At 48.4% G+C, this 17317-nt stretch overlaps 1 protein-coding gene across 2 annotated transcripts in view; it reads left to right on the top strand.

Annotated features, from left to right (window-relative positions):
- Positions 1–17317, top strand: part of RECQL4 (RecQ like helicase 4) — a 45395-nt gene that overhangs the window by 4695 nt on the left and 23383 nt on the right. For both annotated transcript variants that reach the window (XM_075124873.1, XM_048841856.2), the window contains 6 exons: positions 763–796; positions 2004–2113; positions 3580–3723; positions 5867–7032; positions 9060–9159; positions 14309–14438. In XM_075124873.1, coding sequence (XP_074980974.1) covers positions 763–796; positions 2004–2113; positions 3580–3723; positions 5867–7032; positions 9060–9159; positions 14309–14438 — 1684 coding nt within the window. The remainder of the gene's footprint in view (positions 1–762; positions 797–2003; positions 2114–3579; positions 3724–5866; positions 7033–9059; positions 9160–14308; positions 14439–17317) is intronic.

Genomic DNA, 17317 nt, shown 5'->3' with positions numbered 1-17317 from the left:
GGTGAGAAGGTTGGGATGATTTAGTTGGGGATTGGTCTTGCTTTGAGCAGGGGGTTGGACTAGATGACCTCCTGAGGTCCCTTCCAACCCTGATATTCTATGAGTATCAGCAATTCCCAATTCCCAGACCACTAGACAAGAACTAACTGTGGTTCTGCCACTGTCTCCCTCTGTTGTCTAGGGCAAGTCTGAGTCTTTCTGTGCCTCAGTTTCCCCATCTGTAACATGAAGATAATACTTTGCTACTTCTCAGGGGGTAGAGAGGTTATTGAAATGTGTGGAACAGGCTTTGTATCTGAAAAGTGCTATGTGGTAAGAGTTATTAATATGACTTCTACCATTGTAATCTGGAGACCTGGCCTCTTACTGCACCTTTTCCTCTGAATTAGGAGCTAGATGGGATGGTATCACTTAGTTACCTAGCTCACTGACATGTAGAGAGTACCTTGCAGTAGGTCATATGCACCAGATGAAAGATGGAGCGAATCTCTGTCCCCAAAAGGTTGCAGCATAAAGGTTTGAATAAGAACCGTGCAGGATAAACATGCAGGGGCTGATAGTCATTCCAGCTGGAAAACAATGTGGAACAGAAGGGTTCTCAGGAGTCCTTGAAGCAGGATGCCTAGGGCACTTGGTGCACAGGGTGGGAGAAGGTGGTTCCAAGTGAAGAAGGAACACAGGGAGCAAGCAGGACGGGGGGATAGAGCCTCTCTCCAAACACACCTGGGATTAATGCCTAATAGTTTAGTATTTGTTTTACAGACTGATATGGAAGAGGCTCCAGAGGAGACAAAGAGTAAGTATGAGCTATAAACTCCCCAAATTCCACAGCTGCTCCATGGGGTGAGGGGTAGGGTGTGCCTGTGTCACTAATGAAGGATCAGCCCATGGGGGAAAATCACCATTGACTGCAAAGGAGATAAGGCTTTTGCTATAGCTGTCCTCGGAAAGGCTCTCCTTTCCCTTGGGGTGATTGGTAAGTAGGATGGTTCCCCACCCCCATACAGCTCTGCCACGTACTTTCCCTGTGACATTGAGTAAGTCACCTAATCTTTCTGCCTCAGTTTCCCCTTCTGTGAACTTGAGATGCTGCTGCCCTGCTTCACTGGGAGCTATACTAATTTATATAAAGCACTCTGAGATCCTTGGAGAGTGCTAGATAATAGTAAAATTGTTATGTTTGTCGACAGAATATAGACAACGGGCATTTAAAGTAAAAGTTTATTTAAAGAGAAGAGAACAATGTTCAGTCTTAGACTTGAAATATTTCAAAGTCTGTAATAAGACGTTAGGCCTGGAAATATTAGATTTCAATTGGCATATGTCAGTAATATTGGATTTCTCTCTCCACCCAAAAACAATGGGGAGCAGGAGAAATTCCAGCATTATTCCCATTGAAATCAGTTGTAGTTAGGGTCCCAGGCCCATAAGACACCTCAGCTGGGCACGTGGATGATGTATGCTTTGATGGGACATGTGTGAGGGGTCACTCAATTTCAGCACGTACTACTTCATGCTTAGAAACTAAATCTTAGGGCCCAATCCTGCCAATACTTATACACATGATTAACTTTACACATGGGAATTGTTGGTTTAACTCAACGGGAAAACTCATGTGCGTAACTTTAAGCAGGTGTGTTTTTAAGACATGAAATATGGTTATCAAATATTATGCTTCAATTTCTCAATCAGTTGTGAATCTCAATGCCAGTCATTAAATGTTGTATAAATAACAATGAGGATGATTTTGGTGTTTATAAATTCCAGCTAGTGTAAAAAGTTAGCTGTCAAAAGTCAGGAAAGGGTCTTTAGACATAATTAATTATGTACAAATCTAACCCCTCCAAACTTAAATCTACAGAATCCTTGTTCTTCGGGGAATGGGTGTATGCTTTCCTTTACTAGTCCATTACTGCTTGGGTTTTCCAACAAAAATAAGACCATGGAGCATGTCTCAGCTACCTTATGAAATCTACTCTTATAATCCTTATTTTAATGCACAGAACTATACCGAGAGTATAAAGCGCTAAAGCAAGCAAGAGAGCATCAAGGCCTCCCTGAATCCAGCTCAGTCTGCCAGCAAGCTGCTAAACAAACCCCAGCCATGGAACAGGTAACCAAGGGACGCTTGTGCTTTGCTGAGCTCAGCAGCTTGTTTGCCGTGGCATCTCTTTCTGGGGGTTGTGACAAGACCTGATCCTGCAGCTCTTGTGTATGCAGAACTTGCACAGACTTTGCTAGCTCTGAGTGTGGAGGGATTGCAACCATCGACCTAAGTTACATCGGCATACAGCCACCACAGTTATTAAATTATCTGCACGCTTGGCTCCTTGTGCCGGCAGTGTGTGTCCTCTGGGAGACTGCTCCTGGAGGCTAGTAACAGTCAATGTAAGCAACACAGAGTCTATGCTGATACTGTGTCAACCTAATTACATGGACCGTGACTTTACCCACTTGGAGAGCTGGTGTGACTAACTTGCTGTAGAGAGGCACTTGTAGAGGCCCTCCACCCACCTCCCCACCCCCGCTCTGCTCCAGTCCAGCCCCCAGCTGCATCCCTAGCTCCCGTCCCCTTGCACACCTTGGCCTCTGGACGCGACTCCATTCCCTGTGGGCAAGGCCAGGAGTGGAGCCGCACCTGCAGGCCCGGCTGCCAGCCCCCACCGCAGCTCATCTGCGGCTCTGCTCCTGCCCCCAGACCCGGCCCAGCCTCGGCCCCCTTACCCATAGAATCTCATAGAATCCCAGGGTTGGAAGGGACCTCAGGAGATCATCTAGTCCAACCCTCTGCTCAAAGCAGGACCAATTCCCAATTTTTGCCCCAGATCCCAAATGGCCTCCTCAAGGATTGAACTCACAATCCTAGGTTTAGCAGGCCAATGCTCAAACCACTGAGCTATTCCCGCCCCCCCCCCCATGTGTGCATGTGTCCCCCCATCCATGGTCCTGCTCCTAGCCCTGGTTCAGGGAAGCTGGTGGGGTGTGGACGGGGTAAGGGGTGGGCCCTCAAAAGTTTGGGAACTGCTGCACTTTCTGAGGCTCCCTCAACATGCTGTAAAAATTCCACGGCCCACCTGTGCCACAATAACTGGTTTTCGGCATATAAAAGCCAGGACTGGCATTTGGGGGTAGCAAGCAGGGCAACTGCCTGCGGCCTCATGCCATGGGGCCCCCACAAATCTATATTGCTCAGGCTTCGGCTTCAGCCCCGAGTGGCGGGGGTCGGGGTCCAGGCTTCAACCCCATGCAGTGGGGCTTCAGCTTTCTACCCTGGGCCCTAGCAAGTCTAATGCTGGCCCTGCTTAGCGGCCCCCCTGAAACGTGCTTGCGGTCCCCTGGTTGAGAATCACTGCACTAGAGGATGACAGGCTGATACGCACCTGAAGGCCTGATGTTTTCCATCCAGCTCTCGGGAGGGCTGACAGATAGTACAGTGTTCCTTATGAATGTGTAGGTGCTCTCTGGCTTTTCATCCCCCGTCCCCCCCATCTCAGAGATAAGTGATCATGTGTCTGTGCTCTCTAATTGGCTCCTAGAGACGTGCTCTAGCTTGGTTTAACTGTTTTCTTTTTATTCGAGGCTCCTGACTCGGGTTGCTGGGGTGCGCATCTGAATCGAGGGCAGACAGCCCCCAGGCTGAGCCCCCAAGACCGTGACACCCTAAAGGCGTCTGCGCAGTATTTTGGAATGAAGCTAAAAGTCAACCTGGGAGCGGCCATAAAGGTCTGGCGACTCCGTGAAAGGGCCTTTGACGTTTGAGTAACTTGATGAACAAACCCCTGGGCTTCCGAAGGAGTAGCATTTGTGTGATCGCTCTAGCGCTCTGAATGGATTCACTAGGCAAAATCTCATGTCTAGGCCCAAAGAGCAGAGGTGGCCAACGTGTGATCCACTGAATTCAGTGATGTTGCTCTCCTCTTTAATGCAGAGGTGCAGTCTGGGGGGACTACAGCTCCTGGGATGGACTGCTCCGCGGGAGGCCAAGCTTAGATCAAGAGGGCACGTTGAATGCTGGGAGCTGTAGCCTGCAGCTGCCCCTCTCTTTACTACGGAGGCTCAGCCTGCGTAATCACCTCCCTTTCCTGCCTGCTAGGTGAGCTCCAGGCAAGCTGCCAATGCAGCAAGAGTTTGATCCTTCCCCTCCTTTCAAAAGGAGAAGCTCTCCTTGTTCTCAGAGACGGCAGGTGCCAAAGGCTAGCGTGGGCAGGCGCAGCTTGAAAAGAAGCTTGCATGACAGGCAGTGGAAAGAGAGCCCAGGAAGCACCTCTCAAAGCTGCTAATGGCCCTTTCTCAGAAGAGGAGGAAAATGCCCCGCTGCATTTCCAGGCAGGGCCCCAGGGGTGAGTTCCCAACAGATTTTTAGCGAACCTTGTTACCAGCTCAAACCTGTGAACTCTGCAAAACCTTCTACGAGTTAGAGGGGCTCAGCTCAAACGATGCTGAGGAAGGTGAGGCTGCCCCGCTGGAGTCACATGATCCATTTTCTTGAGATCATGGAGGTGAACTGCAAACCAGCTGAGGGGTTAGACTGCACCCCAGGTGCTGTGTGAGGCTCCTCTTTCACCTGATTCTGTTGTGATCAAATAACAAGGCTGGAGAAAGGGGGATGATACATTTTGTTTGGTTTTAGTCCCCCCTCTCCCTCCCCCCGAATAGCTAATGAATCTCTGATTTGCCCTTGCTTGGTGCTGTTCACAAAGGTAGTTCTCATGGGTTGGTTAAACCCTTTCGCTCAGGAGCTGCTGCATAATGAAAACGAGTGTGGTATCCGGTGAGATCTCTTGGATGTGTTCAGCACATGTGACTGAAATCACAGGAATTCTCCTTTAAGAGGCTGCTAATTCCCACTCAAAGCAAAGTGGGTATTTTCAGAAGCAATGGAAATTAGGTTTGGATATTTACTATCCCGTTGTAATATTGAATCCTTAGAAAGCTGCCTAAACCAGAGCTCCTGACTCCTTGTTGTCACTAAAGATCCCCTGGCATGTTCCCCTGGAGTAGAGGCATTACTTCCAGTGTCATGATCAGATTTCATTTAGGTGTCTACATTCTACAGCACAAAACCTCGCCAGCAGGTTCTGTTGGATGCCATATTCCTCACTTCCTGTCCCAAAGCTTTTGAGCAGTTTAAAACAGCTGTCATGTTCCACTCCAGAGGTGGCTGCATTTCAGTGATTGTTGAAGCGATCCCTCTGCACATAGCTTGTTATCTGGGCCAAATTCTGCTGGATCTTGCACTCACACTGCATCATGAGTGAGGCCAGTTGAATGTGGCCCTTCGCATCCTTTGGGGCGCTCTAAAAGTGTCGCTCATTCTTATCAGAGGGAGGCGTCCATCAAAAGTGTCTTTGTTCTCGCATCTTCCCTTTAGTGTGGGCAGAAGATGTGTGTCGAGAGTTGATGCGTGAAAGCAAATGGAACCTGTTTGGAAGCCCTTGGCGCACCAAAGAACTGCTGCCCAGAGTAGCTGTGACACTAGCATGACTGGCTCTTCTTTGGTTTTTAAAGAGCTAATGTTTTCTTTGGGGCTTGCTCTAAGTTATATATGTGCTGACACTGCACTGGAGGCTGTGCAGTGAAGCCAGTCTTTGCCCTGAAGAGCTGGCAGAGCTGATGGAGGCACCTGGAAGCCCAGAGGAAGGAATGCTTTGGAGCCGCTTTTTAGCTGTTGGTTTGTGTCCCTTGTTGTGGACATTCTGGAAGAAGTGATTCTGTAGGAGCAACTTGGATTTGGGCAGGGAAAGGGCCTGGGGAAGCAGGATTCCAAGGGTGTCTGTGCATAGGGGTGGCATGGAGAGGAGCAGTGTAGGGCCTAGACTGGGACTGGGAATGCTGAAAACTTACTGCTGTTTAATTCCGATTGCAGGAGCGTCCTATAACTTTGAGGAAGTCCTTGACTCCCCGAGGGAAGCCAGCTGTGCTCCTGTTGGAGAAGAGCTCGGACAACAGCAACCAGGGTGCATCTCCAAAGCCCCCCCAGATGCCATCGCTGAGAAGCGACAAAGACTGTGTTACTAACTCTGATCCTAATGAGCTAGGAGACCTCCCACCATCGATATTGGGGCTGGCCCCCACCATCCTCTCTGGAGGGCTGAAACCGAGCCCTGAGGTAAATAAATTCCAGCAATTGAAGCAGACGGTGGCCCAGAGACTGGGCTCCCTGGATCCTGGCTGGCTGGACAGGTGTCAGGGCATCAGGGAGAAAGCAGGGGAGAGACCAAGAGAGGAAAGTGCTTCTACCTCAAATGGCAGGAACAAAGATCAGACAAAAGCAGGCCCTGCCCTGCAGGCGAATGTTGACCGATCTCTGCATGACCATTCCCTGAACCAAACCACTGGAGTTAGGGCTCAGTCCCTGGAAAGCGAGAATGTTCCAGCTCTTGGAAACTGCCCCCTGGGGAGCTGGAAGCTGCAGAAACACCGGGATCCTTCTAGGAGAAACCGGCAAGGAGCTGCCCTGGAGGGGGATGATCTAATTAAAGGTGGTGGAGATGAGTACAGGGTGGCTGTGAAGGATGAGCAGGGTACTAGTGAAACCCAAGGGAACGGCAGGATGGACTCAACGCTTGGTGCTACTGAAATCAGCATTGCCAAAGAACGTGTCAGTAAACCTAAGAATCTCCCCAAGGATGCCCATCAGGGAGCAGAGCAGGAAAAGCTTGGTAACACTTCAGGAGGGGAGGGAGGAGCCTCTTGTAGAACAGGGGACGGGCCCAGTCAACCCGAGAAGGTCAAAGCGACCAATAAAAAGAGGCAGCGAACTGCCACAGCCAGCAAAGATGATGGTGCTGTGGTGCCAAAGCGCAGGCGGACGAATGCATCAGCCAGAGACAACCCCGTCTCCATGAAGAAGAAAGTGAGAGGGGCCATCTGTGAGCCAAAGCCAGGCGAAAGCAACTTGGAAGAGGATGGGGAGCCTGTGGAGGTTAAAGAGGAGAAGGGAAGGGATGTGCCAATGCTCTCTGAAAACCTCCTTGGAGAAGTCGAAGGGGAGGGGAAGCACAAATGGAGCAGCAGAGCCAGTATCTGCAGGTGGGTTTGGTCTCTTCTGGTGGCTCAGCCTTGGGGTTGGGAATACAGCTGGGGTGGCCAACGTGCAGCCCACAGGGTTGTATGATGTAGCCAGAAGTTGTCCTTGTCTTAAGTATAGAGAGGCAGCCCTTGGAGCCAAAGGGTCCCACCATGCAATGTTCCCTGTTGACCCAAGTGGCCAGGGATCTAGAGCTCACCATCTCCCAGGTGTGTAAGATGGGCAGCTCTTGCAGTGTCATCTGCAGTTCCTGGAAACCACCTGGCAGTAAAATAAACGGGTTAGGTTCAAACCTGCTTGGACCTGAACAACGTCTGAAACGTGTGCTGAAACTGGCCTAAGCTGGCGTTCCAAGGTGCAAGTGCTTTCCCAGTTGACTTCAATACTGAATGAGCATCCTCGTGCTCTAATGTAGCCTGCTTCCTGCCAGCACTTCTGGAGTGAGCAAGGTTGATATTTATTTAACTATGGGCCAGATCCTCTCCTGTGCGAAGATGCACTTGGTTCTGCAGATGAGAGAAGCAGTCAAGGAACCAGTGAAAGTGCCTCAATTCTCAAGCTGGCCCTGGCATAAATTGGAGCAGTTTAGAGGCTGCTCTGACTGTGACAGTTGGCTCTGGTCATTGAGACACCGTATACCAGCTGAGAATTGCTATGGGGGAGCAGAGTTTGATCTGGTGTAGCTGAGAGGAGAGTCTGGCTCTCTGCAATGAGCAGGTGACTAAACCCTCCAGCTGCTGATAGCAGGGGTGATGCTGATGTAACAGGAGAAATAAATCCAAACCAGGGCAGGGAAGGAAGCTGAGCAGGGGAGTTGCCAAATGCAAATTGGGAGCAGGGGAGGTTTAGGATGAGAGGGGGCTTTTTCAAGCCCCAGAATGGAGATTGCAAGCAGTGTAGGGGAAAATAAACTATTAAAACCTAGCCCAGTGTAGTGGGCAGTACAAGCTAGCCCAGTGGAGATGCTGCAAGGAAGCTAGATGACTTTCCAATCTACTTGTCAAAGCACCTCCACATCCCGTTTTGAGGCAGATGGCACATTAAATATTGACAGAGAAAGAGGATCTGTATCCAGAGCATTTATCAAAGTAAGCACAAGTAAGAGCTGAGCTGCCGGCTCCTTTCGCAGTGACTCCAGGGGTTCTAAACTAGCTCTGGAGCCTTGAGGGGAAGAGTAGCGATCAGTACTGACTGTTTCAGAATATCTCCCTCCCTATGTTACTAAGAATGTATTGGGTTCTTTAAACATTGCTTAAAAAATATAGCTTGGGGACAGATTTTTTCCCCAGCTCCCCACCCCCACCCAAATCAATGGGGTTGTTCTCAGAATAAGGTCATCTTCAGTGTGTGTGAGAGAGTGGCAGAATCTGGCCCTTCTCTTGGGTAGTCTCATGTGGAAAGCATGGGACTTGGAGTCAGGGCATCTCGGTTCCATTCCTGGCTCTCCCACAGACGGAGCGTGTAACTTTGGGCCACACTTAAGCCAACGCTGTCCGAAGTCTCCACTAATTTTTGGTGCCCAACATGAGACCCCTTGTGCCTGTTTTTTCACAAACACTCATTGGCTTTGATTAGAGTTGTGGGTGCTTAACCCCTCTGCTAGTCAAGCCAAAGTGTCTCAAGGTGGCCTCTCCAAAATCAGGGCCCCCAGAATGAGAAAAGCAAGATTTGAAAATGTGGTCATTAGCTTCTCCATGCCTCAGTTTCCCCCTCTGTAAAATGGGGATGATGATATCTCTGTCGTGGGGGGTTGTGAAGATTAATCGTTTCTGCAGCACTTTGAAATCCTTGGATGGGAGGTGCTGGGGAAGAGCAGCCTGGTGTTCATTTCACCAGTGATGCAGCTTTACTACTTGCATTTCGGTCTGCTTGGGAAAATGAAACTAGACCTATCCCCATCTCTCACCATTGCTCCATGTTGCCTTCCTTGATGCTGTCCAGCTTTCACTGCAGCAAGAATACAATCCAGTGCATCTTCATGGGCAACGTACATGCTACCTGACTCTACCATCTGGACTTGCTTTTCCAGGGCCCCTGTAAAGAAAGATGGCAACTTTGTCAGACTCAACCTGAAGAAGAAATCTCATGTTAAAGGTTACGCGTTGAGAGGACATCACCTTCGCAAGCAGGTGAGATGACCAATTGCTTGGCGAGTGCTAATTAAGGGGAGGACCCCCATTTATAAAAGAGCAACAGCCCTCATTTCCCTGTGTTTCCATGCTGCTAACCTCTCCTTCCCAATCCCCGCCCTCCCGCAGCATAGGCTGTGAGCAGTTCTGAATGTTTCATTCTGTGCTGCAGACCCTATTTCTGATGGAGCTAGGTATTTATACCCGTTTGCTTGCTAGGTTTTGCCTTTTTTATTAAGGGACTCAACAAGCTTGAAATCTCGTCACTTTTTCAAGTAAGTTTAAAGCAGTTTCAGGTTCTGCCCTGGCCCCTGAAACCTTCTGCTAGTTTCTGTGGCTTTACAGTCAAAAAATTCCTTTCTTCTGTTTTAAACATTTCCTCTCCCTGTTGTTGCATGAAAGAGCCATACGACTGGGAAACGGTGACTGACTGGGCAGTGGGGCTGAAGAATGGCGAGACTGACTGGACAAAGTGCTGTCAGTTGCATGTGGTAAATGAATGGAGGGGAAGAAGAGAATCATTTTTGCTCTCTGATCTCAAACTTATAGGGATCTTAGGCCCTGATCCTGGTAGTTACTCTGAGGGCAGAATCCTGCACCCAGGCAGAGCCCCACTGATGTCAGTGAGTGCCAGGGTCTGTCCGTGGGGAGTAACTTGTCAGATCAGGGCCTGCAGTGTTGCTTGCAACCGCAGCCTGCAGCAGGCTTTCAGGCAGGAGTGTGCTGCTGACCTTCTGACATTGACAGGATCCCTTTGAAGTGTTGAGGCCTGTGCTGTAGAATATGCCATTCCGTCTAACATGCCTAAGGCAATGATAGAGCACAGAGAACTCACCAGGCAGGATGCTCCTTTTGGGTTCTTTAAAATCTGTCCAGTTCCTCCTTTCCAAAGGCCACGCGAGAGCCCCGAGTGAGATTCTTAGCACCTTCGGCCGCGGGGCATGCTGTAGAATTAGTTTTGGTTTAGTTTAGAGAATCACTCTCTCAGCAAAACACGCCCAGTGTACTGGAATCCAGTAGGAGAAACAGCCTTCCATTAACATCGTGGCAACACTTCAGTGCTTCGCTGATCTGATGATCCACAGGCGAATGGCACTGGCTTAATCTCGCTGCCAAGCAAAGAATTGTTAAATAACGGGGAATTCAACAGCACAGATTTTGTTTGTAGATGATGAATATTTGTATAATGTGGCGAATTCCAGCCTGCTCAGATAAGATGTTAAACAGAGGTACCGATCAGATGAGGTCAAAGCTCCCAAGGCATTTCTTGCAAGAGCAGTGGAATTAACCCTTATGTTCCAGCCAAGTTCTACCATGGGCAGCTGCATTCTGCCTCCTTTAATCCCCTTCCAGTCCACACAGCTTGAACTGGATACAGTTGACTTCCCTTCCTGTCCTAAATTGTGTAATGTTGCTGGGTTAAGTACCACTGCATTTAGCTGCAGAGATTGCTGCACATGTGAAAGGATTCCTGTCTTGTAGCTCTGCTTGGTAGCGAGTGCTATCACTGACCCACAATCTCTTCAGTTATAGTCCCGTTTTCACAGGCTTTTCTGAAAGGTTCACATTTTAGGGTGAAACTGCATTCCTGGTCTCTGCCCAAAGATCATTTTTGTTTTGAGCAATTTCCCATCAACCATTTTTTTTTAAAGGGGTGTTACTGGAAACAGTTCTCCAGTGAGGGGTTGTGTCACTGTCTGCCCTGCAACCCTGGGTGCCTTACAATGCTTTACTGTAGTAGCCCCCAACCTGAGCCATTCACGAGCAGCCTGCCAGCATGCAGGTGACGCCTTGAATGTCTGTGAATAGCCACAGCTCTGACCCCAACAGCAACACAGCAGTCACACCCTGGCTTCCACCAGCCTTGGTTACTACTGGCAGGGTGACCCCGACACACTCCCAGTCCCGAATTTTCCTCAAGACATATTCTGCACTGTCCACCCCTCTCCTGGACAGCTCAGATATTACAGGTCCATTGAGGGGTCAATATACAACCGTTTGCGTAACTCCAGTTGAAGTAGCAAACGGTTCAGTTTAAACACAACACTGGATTGGTTTTTGATTAGAAAATAAAACAAGTTCAATTAACCACAAAGAGACTTTAAGCGAGTACAAGCATAAGGCATTAAAGCCAGAAATAGTTACACAAGAAATAAAGATAAAATGCTTTCTAGCAGCTAAAACTTAACAAACTAGACTTGGTTCAAGGTAAAATCCTTACCATGGGTTCCCAGCAATGTTGCTGGCCAAACTGTCAGGTCAGGAACTCCTCCAAAGTCAAAGGGCTGTTTTTTTTTGTCATCTTAAGTAAAAGAGAGAGAGGTAGAGAGAGAACCTTGGGTGTTTTTGCCCCTCACTTTTGTAGTCCAGTCACCCTTTGAAATGCATCTTCTTCAGGGCTACCTCTAGATAAAGTTCCTTGCAGCTGTGAGAACAGAGCCATGGGTCTCGTGGTGAAAGAGGTTCCATGTGGTTGTTTGCTAAAATGCAGATTGATCTGCTCCTGCCCCATTTCGTTGCCAAAGAATGGCCATGTGACTGGAGATCACCAGTTAACCATGATGACACCAGGGTAGAGGCCTGGGCTTGTCCTTCCTCTTTGAGGAACTGGTTTACCCGCCTTGCTGCCTCAGGGAGCCTGTTTACTACTTATATGTAAATTGAGGTAAACACACATTTCTTTGTTTAGGACAGTGGAGGTAAGTGCTGCCTGGCGGGAGGCTGTACCCCAGCCCTGAGCCCCCTCCCAGAGCCAGCACCCCAAACCCGCTCCTGCATCTCAAGTCCCAGCCCTGACCCCCCTCCCAGAGCCAGCACCCCAAACCCCCTCCTGCACCCCAACACTCTGCCCCAGCCCGGAGCCCCCTCCTGCACACAAACTCCCTCCTAGAGCTTGCACACTTCCTGCACCCTAACCCCCTGCCCCAGGCTCAGCCCAGAGCCCCCTCCTACACTGTGAACCCCTCGGCCCCAGCCTAGAGCCCGCACCCCCTCCCGAATCCCAACCCCCTACCCCAGCCTGGTGAAAGTGAGTGAGGGTGGGGGAGAGTGAGTGACGGAGAGAGGGGGAGATGGAAGAGTCGGAGTAGATTCTGGGTTGCCCTTAGATTCAAAAAGTGAGCTTGGGCATAAAAAGGTTGGAGACCACTGGTTTAGGACAACGCTGTTTAACAACTTCTGCCTAGTCAGGGCTATGTGGGTTTGAACATGTGCTAAGAACATCACATGGGGAATTCATAACTTTACATGTAATGTTGCCACATACATTTTATAGTGATATTATTAACCAGTGAGTAGTTAGTTTTCAAATGATACCTCACAAGATGTATTTTGTACAAAGATTATTACAGTAGCATGTAGGGTGTGAATACAGGGGTGCATTCGGTTACATAGGCCACATACTGTACAAGGTGTGTGGTGTAGTTGTTAGTTACTGTGGCAACTATAACACTTGCTTTTCCTGCCTCATTTTTAATTTTAACTGTGCAACATAAATGTAGTTTGTGCATTTAATAGGTGCTGTGGGTAAAATACTTTGGAGCTACTATGTTCATGGCATATGCACAGAGAAGTTTAGATAAAAACACAAAATACTTTTGCTGGAAGGTTGCAACATAATACTTCTATTTCCCAGAATTCTGAATTCTAACATGCAAGAATCACAAACGGAGCAAAACAAAGCAGGCTGCTCCCTAGGGCAGCAAAGCACAACTCACTCCACCTTACTCTAGACTGGATGTCTGCAGCAGACTGAATGCTTAAGGCCCAGGTTTCACACTTCCCTACAGAGTCCCCTAATCTGCCAGCAGGACCTGGAAACCCCTTGCAAACTTAGAGTGATAGCTTGTAATTTTAACACAATTTGCAGTACCCCATAGGAGCCTTCTCCAAAGAGAGGTGCTACCGAAATATATTAGCCTTCTAGCGAAGATTTGCTGGGATGCACAGGGGACCGCTGTGGGAATGAGAGAGAGAAAGCATGTCAAGTGGGGAACGGGGGGAAGAAATACATTTTTATTTTAGCTGAAAGAAAAGCCTCTTTATTTTTAAAGCTTGGTATGTTTACACAGCACCTCTGCAAACAGGTGATCCACAGGGAAAGGGACCAAGCAATATAAAAATATCTGGTTTGTCGGTTGCTTCTCAAAACAGTTTATGTGGAAGTGCTAATCCCTGGGTTAACTCTGGATGATGATTGACCTTGTATCGCATCTGAGTAGCTTCAAGGACAGGTGAGGACGGCAACTGCTGCTAGGAGAGGCTTTGGAAAGAAAATTCTTACAGAATCTAACAAAATCAAAAGCCCGAGTCGGTTGGCATAGGCCGGCCGCGGGTTTTTCTGTGCTGTGTAGACATACCCTCAGTCTACTTAGCTTACCAAAAAGAAGGTTAAGGAGTGACTTGATTGTAGTCTATAAGTACCTACATGGGGAACACACATGTGATAATGGGCTCTTCAGTCTAGCAGCGAAAAGTTGGAAGTTGAAGCTAGACTACTCAGACTGGGGATAAGGTGTAAATTTTTAACAGTGAAGGTAGTTAACCATTGGAACAATTTATCGAGGGTTGTGGTGGATTCTCCATCACTGACCCTTTTTAAATCAACCTTGGATGTTTTTCTAAAAGATCCGCTCTAGAAATTATTTTGGGGCAGGTGTGACACAGGAGGTCAGACTAGATGATTGCAATGGTCCCTGCTGGTCTTGGATTCCATGGAACTCCGAGCAAGAGGCAGTTCCTGCCCCAGAGACCTTACAGTCTAACTTAACTGAGGAAAATGCAGACGGTTTTAAGGCTTCTTCATCCCAGTGGTGAGAACAAGGAGTCCCTTTCCAGCACGTTTGCTAAGTGAGCTACCAAAAGGCCAGTTTCCAGCGAAAGTCATTTCTAGCCTCCCATCATCTGCAGTTTCAAATGAATTCAGAATTCTCCTTTGTTTTGCTTCCTGGCCTAACAGTTGTGCAGTGTTGCTGTGCATTGTTGTATACCTGCTGACTGCCACCCCCAGAGGTGGTGCATTTCCCAGGAGTGATCACTGATGGGGTGTGGAGATGTAGGAGGTTCCTATGTCCCTAATCTGGCTGTTTCTGGTGGGGCTTTTTTGGTTTACAAGCAAGGCCCTGGCTTAGGCCTGCTGGTCCCTTTACAGGTGTGGAAGCAGAAGTGGCAGAAGAAAGGCGAATGGTTTGGAGGAGGCGGCAAATGCTTCGACAGGGGCTCAGATACCTGCTTCAGATGCGGCGGAACGGGGCACTGGGCCTCGGAGTGTAAGGGCAGAGGTAAGGCTTTCTACCTCCCCCGGCCAGCTGGGCCAACCTGAAAAAGCAACAGCCCACATCACAGATACCCGCACTGGTGTCGGGAGCTGCTGCATAAACAAGGACACTGTGCTCGGGACAGCCATGCTTGGCAATAGTAATATTTTGGGAGGTTGACATGTGGCCACGGGTCAGCTGGATGCATGGCAGGGCGTGTTCCCGGATTTTACTTAATTGCACGAACAGGTTAGGTTATAAAGTTCAACCCACTTTACCTTTTAATGCTGGATAAATTACAGCAGCAGCATGGGATAAATGTTAGCTGTGCAGCAATGAATGCGAATGCAACACAAGATCTAATGAATACAGAGAGCCCCCAGGAGTGTAGGACAATAAAGACTGTGGCTTGCCAGAGGCAATAGGGAACTTTGCCAATGCCAAGCATCAAGAAAGAGGAGTAACAATGGGAATCTCTCCTCTCCCCTCCTGCTGGTTTCAGGACATGGCCTTTGCGGGAAACCTCTCAGAGGAAGAGACTGAAAAGATTAAGATTGTTACCTCGGAGAAGAGAAAAATGGACATGTTAAAAGTCTATAACCCAATGAATGGCCGAGAGAAGGAGATCGAGAGCTTCTGCTCTCCCTGTCTCACAGCACAGGAACAAGGGGACACTCAGTGACATTGAAAAGTGGGAAACTGATCAAAGGAAATACGTTTACAGAAAACATGTAACTAGATTGTGGAACTCACTGCCACAGGATGTCATTGTGGACAAGAACCTAGTGTCAAGGTTCCTCCCCCACTCTGAACTCTAGGGTACAGATGTGGGGACCTGCATGAAAAACCTCCTAAGCTTATCTTTACCAGCTTAGGTCAAAACTTCCCCAAGGTACAAAATATTACACCCGTTATCCTTGGAATGGCTGCTACCACCACCAAACTAATACTGGTTACTGGGGAAGAGCTGTTTGGACGCGTCTTTCCCCCCAAAATACTTCCCCAAAACCTTGCACCCCACTTCCTGGACAAGGTTTGGTAAAAAGCCTCACCAATTTGCCTAGGTGACTACAGACCCAGACCCTTGGATCTTAAGAACAATGAACAATCCTCCCAACACTTGCACCCCCCCTCTCCTGGGAAATGTTGGATAAAAAGCCTCACCAATTTGCATAGGTGACCACAGACCCAAACCCTTGGATCTGAGAACAATGAAAAAGCATTCAGTTTTTACAAGAAGACTTTTAATAAAAAATAGAAGTAAATAGAAATAAAGAAATCCCCCCTGTAAAATCAGGATGGTAGATATCTTACAGGGTAATTAGATTCCAAAACATAGAGAACCCCTCTAGGCAAAACCTTAAGTTACAAAAAAGATGCACAGACAGAAATAGTTATTCTATTCAGCACAATTCTTTTCTCAGCCATTTAAAGAAATCATAATCTAACACATACCTAGCTAGATTACTTACTAAAAGTTCTAAGACTCCATTCCTGGTCTATCCCTGGCAGAAACCAGCATACCGACAGACACAGACCCTTTGTTTCTCTCCCTCCTCCCAGCTTTTGAAAGTATCTTGTCTCCTCATTGGTCATTTTGGTCAGGTGCCAGCGAGGTTACCTTTAGCTTCTTAACCCTTTACAGGTGAGAGGAGCTTTCCCCTGGCCAGGAGGGATTTCAAAGGGGTTTACCCTTCCCTTTATATTTATGACACCTAGCAAGACTGAAAAAGGGATTGGAATGCCTATGGATAACCAGAGAATCCAGAGTTAGAGTAGTTCATGTAAAAGAAGTACTGGAAGGGACATCAAACCTCCTGCTTCAGGGTTTAAGCCAATCTCTAACTACTAGAGACCAGGATGAGAGCTAATGTAGGGGCAGATTATCCCACATCTACTGCAGGGTTCTTACACCTTCCTCTGAAGCATCTGATGCTGGTCAGAGACTGGATACTTTGGGTCTGATCCAGTCTGACAATTCCAGTGTTCCCAAGAAAAGTGACTGGTCCTGAAAGCGTTTGTCCAGGCCACCAGCTTGCAGAGAGCTAGATATTGGATCTTATTAATCATTTCATGGTCTCGGTCCAATTTTGCCTTTTTCCCTCCAGTTCAGCTAGATGTATGTGTGCATTTGGGGCAAGGAGCTCCTGGCCCTCAGAGACCGTGTTCGGGCTTTGGAGGCCAGGGTGGGTGAGCTGGAGGAGCTAAGGGAGACAGAGAAGTACATAGATGAGACTTTCTGGGACACAGTAGAATGGTGCCACCCCTGGTCTGACAGCCTCTGTGCTGTTGAGAAGGATGAAAGCCTCAGGGAAGGAGAACATTGGACTAGATGACGACCTGAGGTCCCTTCCAACCCTGATATTCTATGATTCTATGAAATGACCCCATAGTTGAGACCCTCCTTCCAGATCATGCCGTGGTATCCTCTCGCACTGAGGATACCTCTCCAGGGGAGGGAACTCCAGTTATTAGGCAGAGACTGGTATTAGTAATGGGCGATTCGATCATTAGAAACATAGATAGCTGGGTTTGCGAGGACCGGGAGACCTGCACGATGACTTGCCTGCCTGGTGTGAAGGTTGCGGATCTCTCAAGACATCTAGATAGGTTTATGTGTAGTGCTGGGGAGGAGCTGCTGGTCGTGGTACATATAAGAACCAGTGACATAGGGAAGGATAGGAGAGAGATCCTGGAGGCCAAATTTAGGATGCTAGGTAAGAGGTTGAAGTCCAGGACCTCCATGGTAGCATTCTCTGAGATTCTCCCAGTTCCACGTGCAGGGCCAGTTAGACAGGCAGAGCTGCAGGGTCTCAATGCATGGGTGAGACGATGGTGTAGGGAGGAGGGGTTCAGATTTATAAGGAACTGGGGAAACTTTTGGGAAAGGGGGAGCCTATACA

The sequence above is a fragment of the Caretta caretta genome, chromosome 2 (genome assembly GCF_965140235.1).
Source record: "Caretta caretta isolate rCarCar2 chromosome 2, rCarCar1.hap1, whole genome shotgun sequence".
NCBI classification, from domain to species: domain Eukaryota; kingdom Metazoa; phylum Chordata; order Testudines; family Cheloniidae; genus Caretta; species Caretta caretta.
The sequence above is the reverse complement of the archived record's forward strand: the minus strand, read 5'-3'. Positions and strand labels throughout refer to the sequence as shown.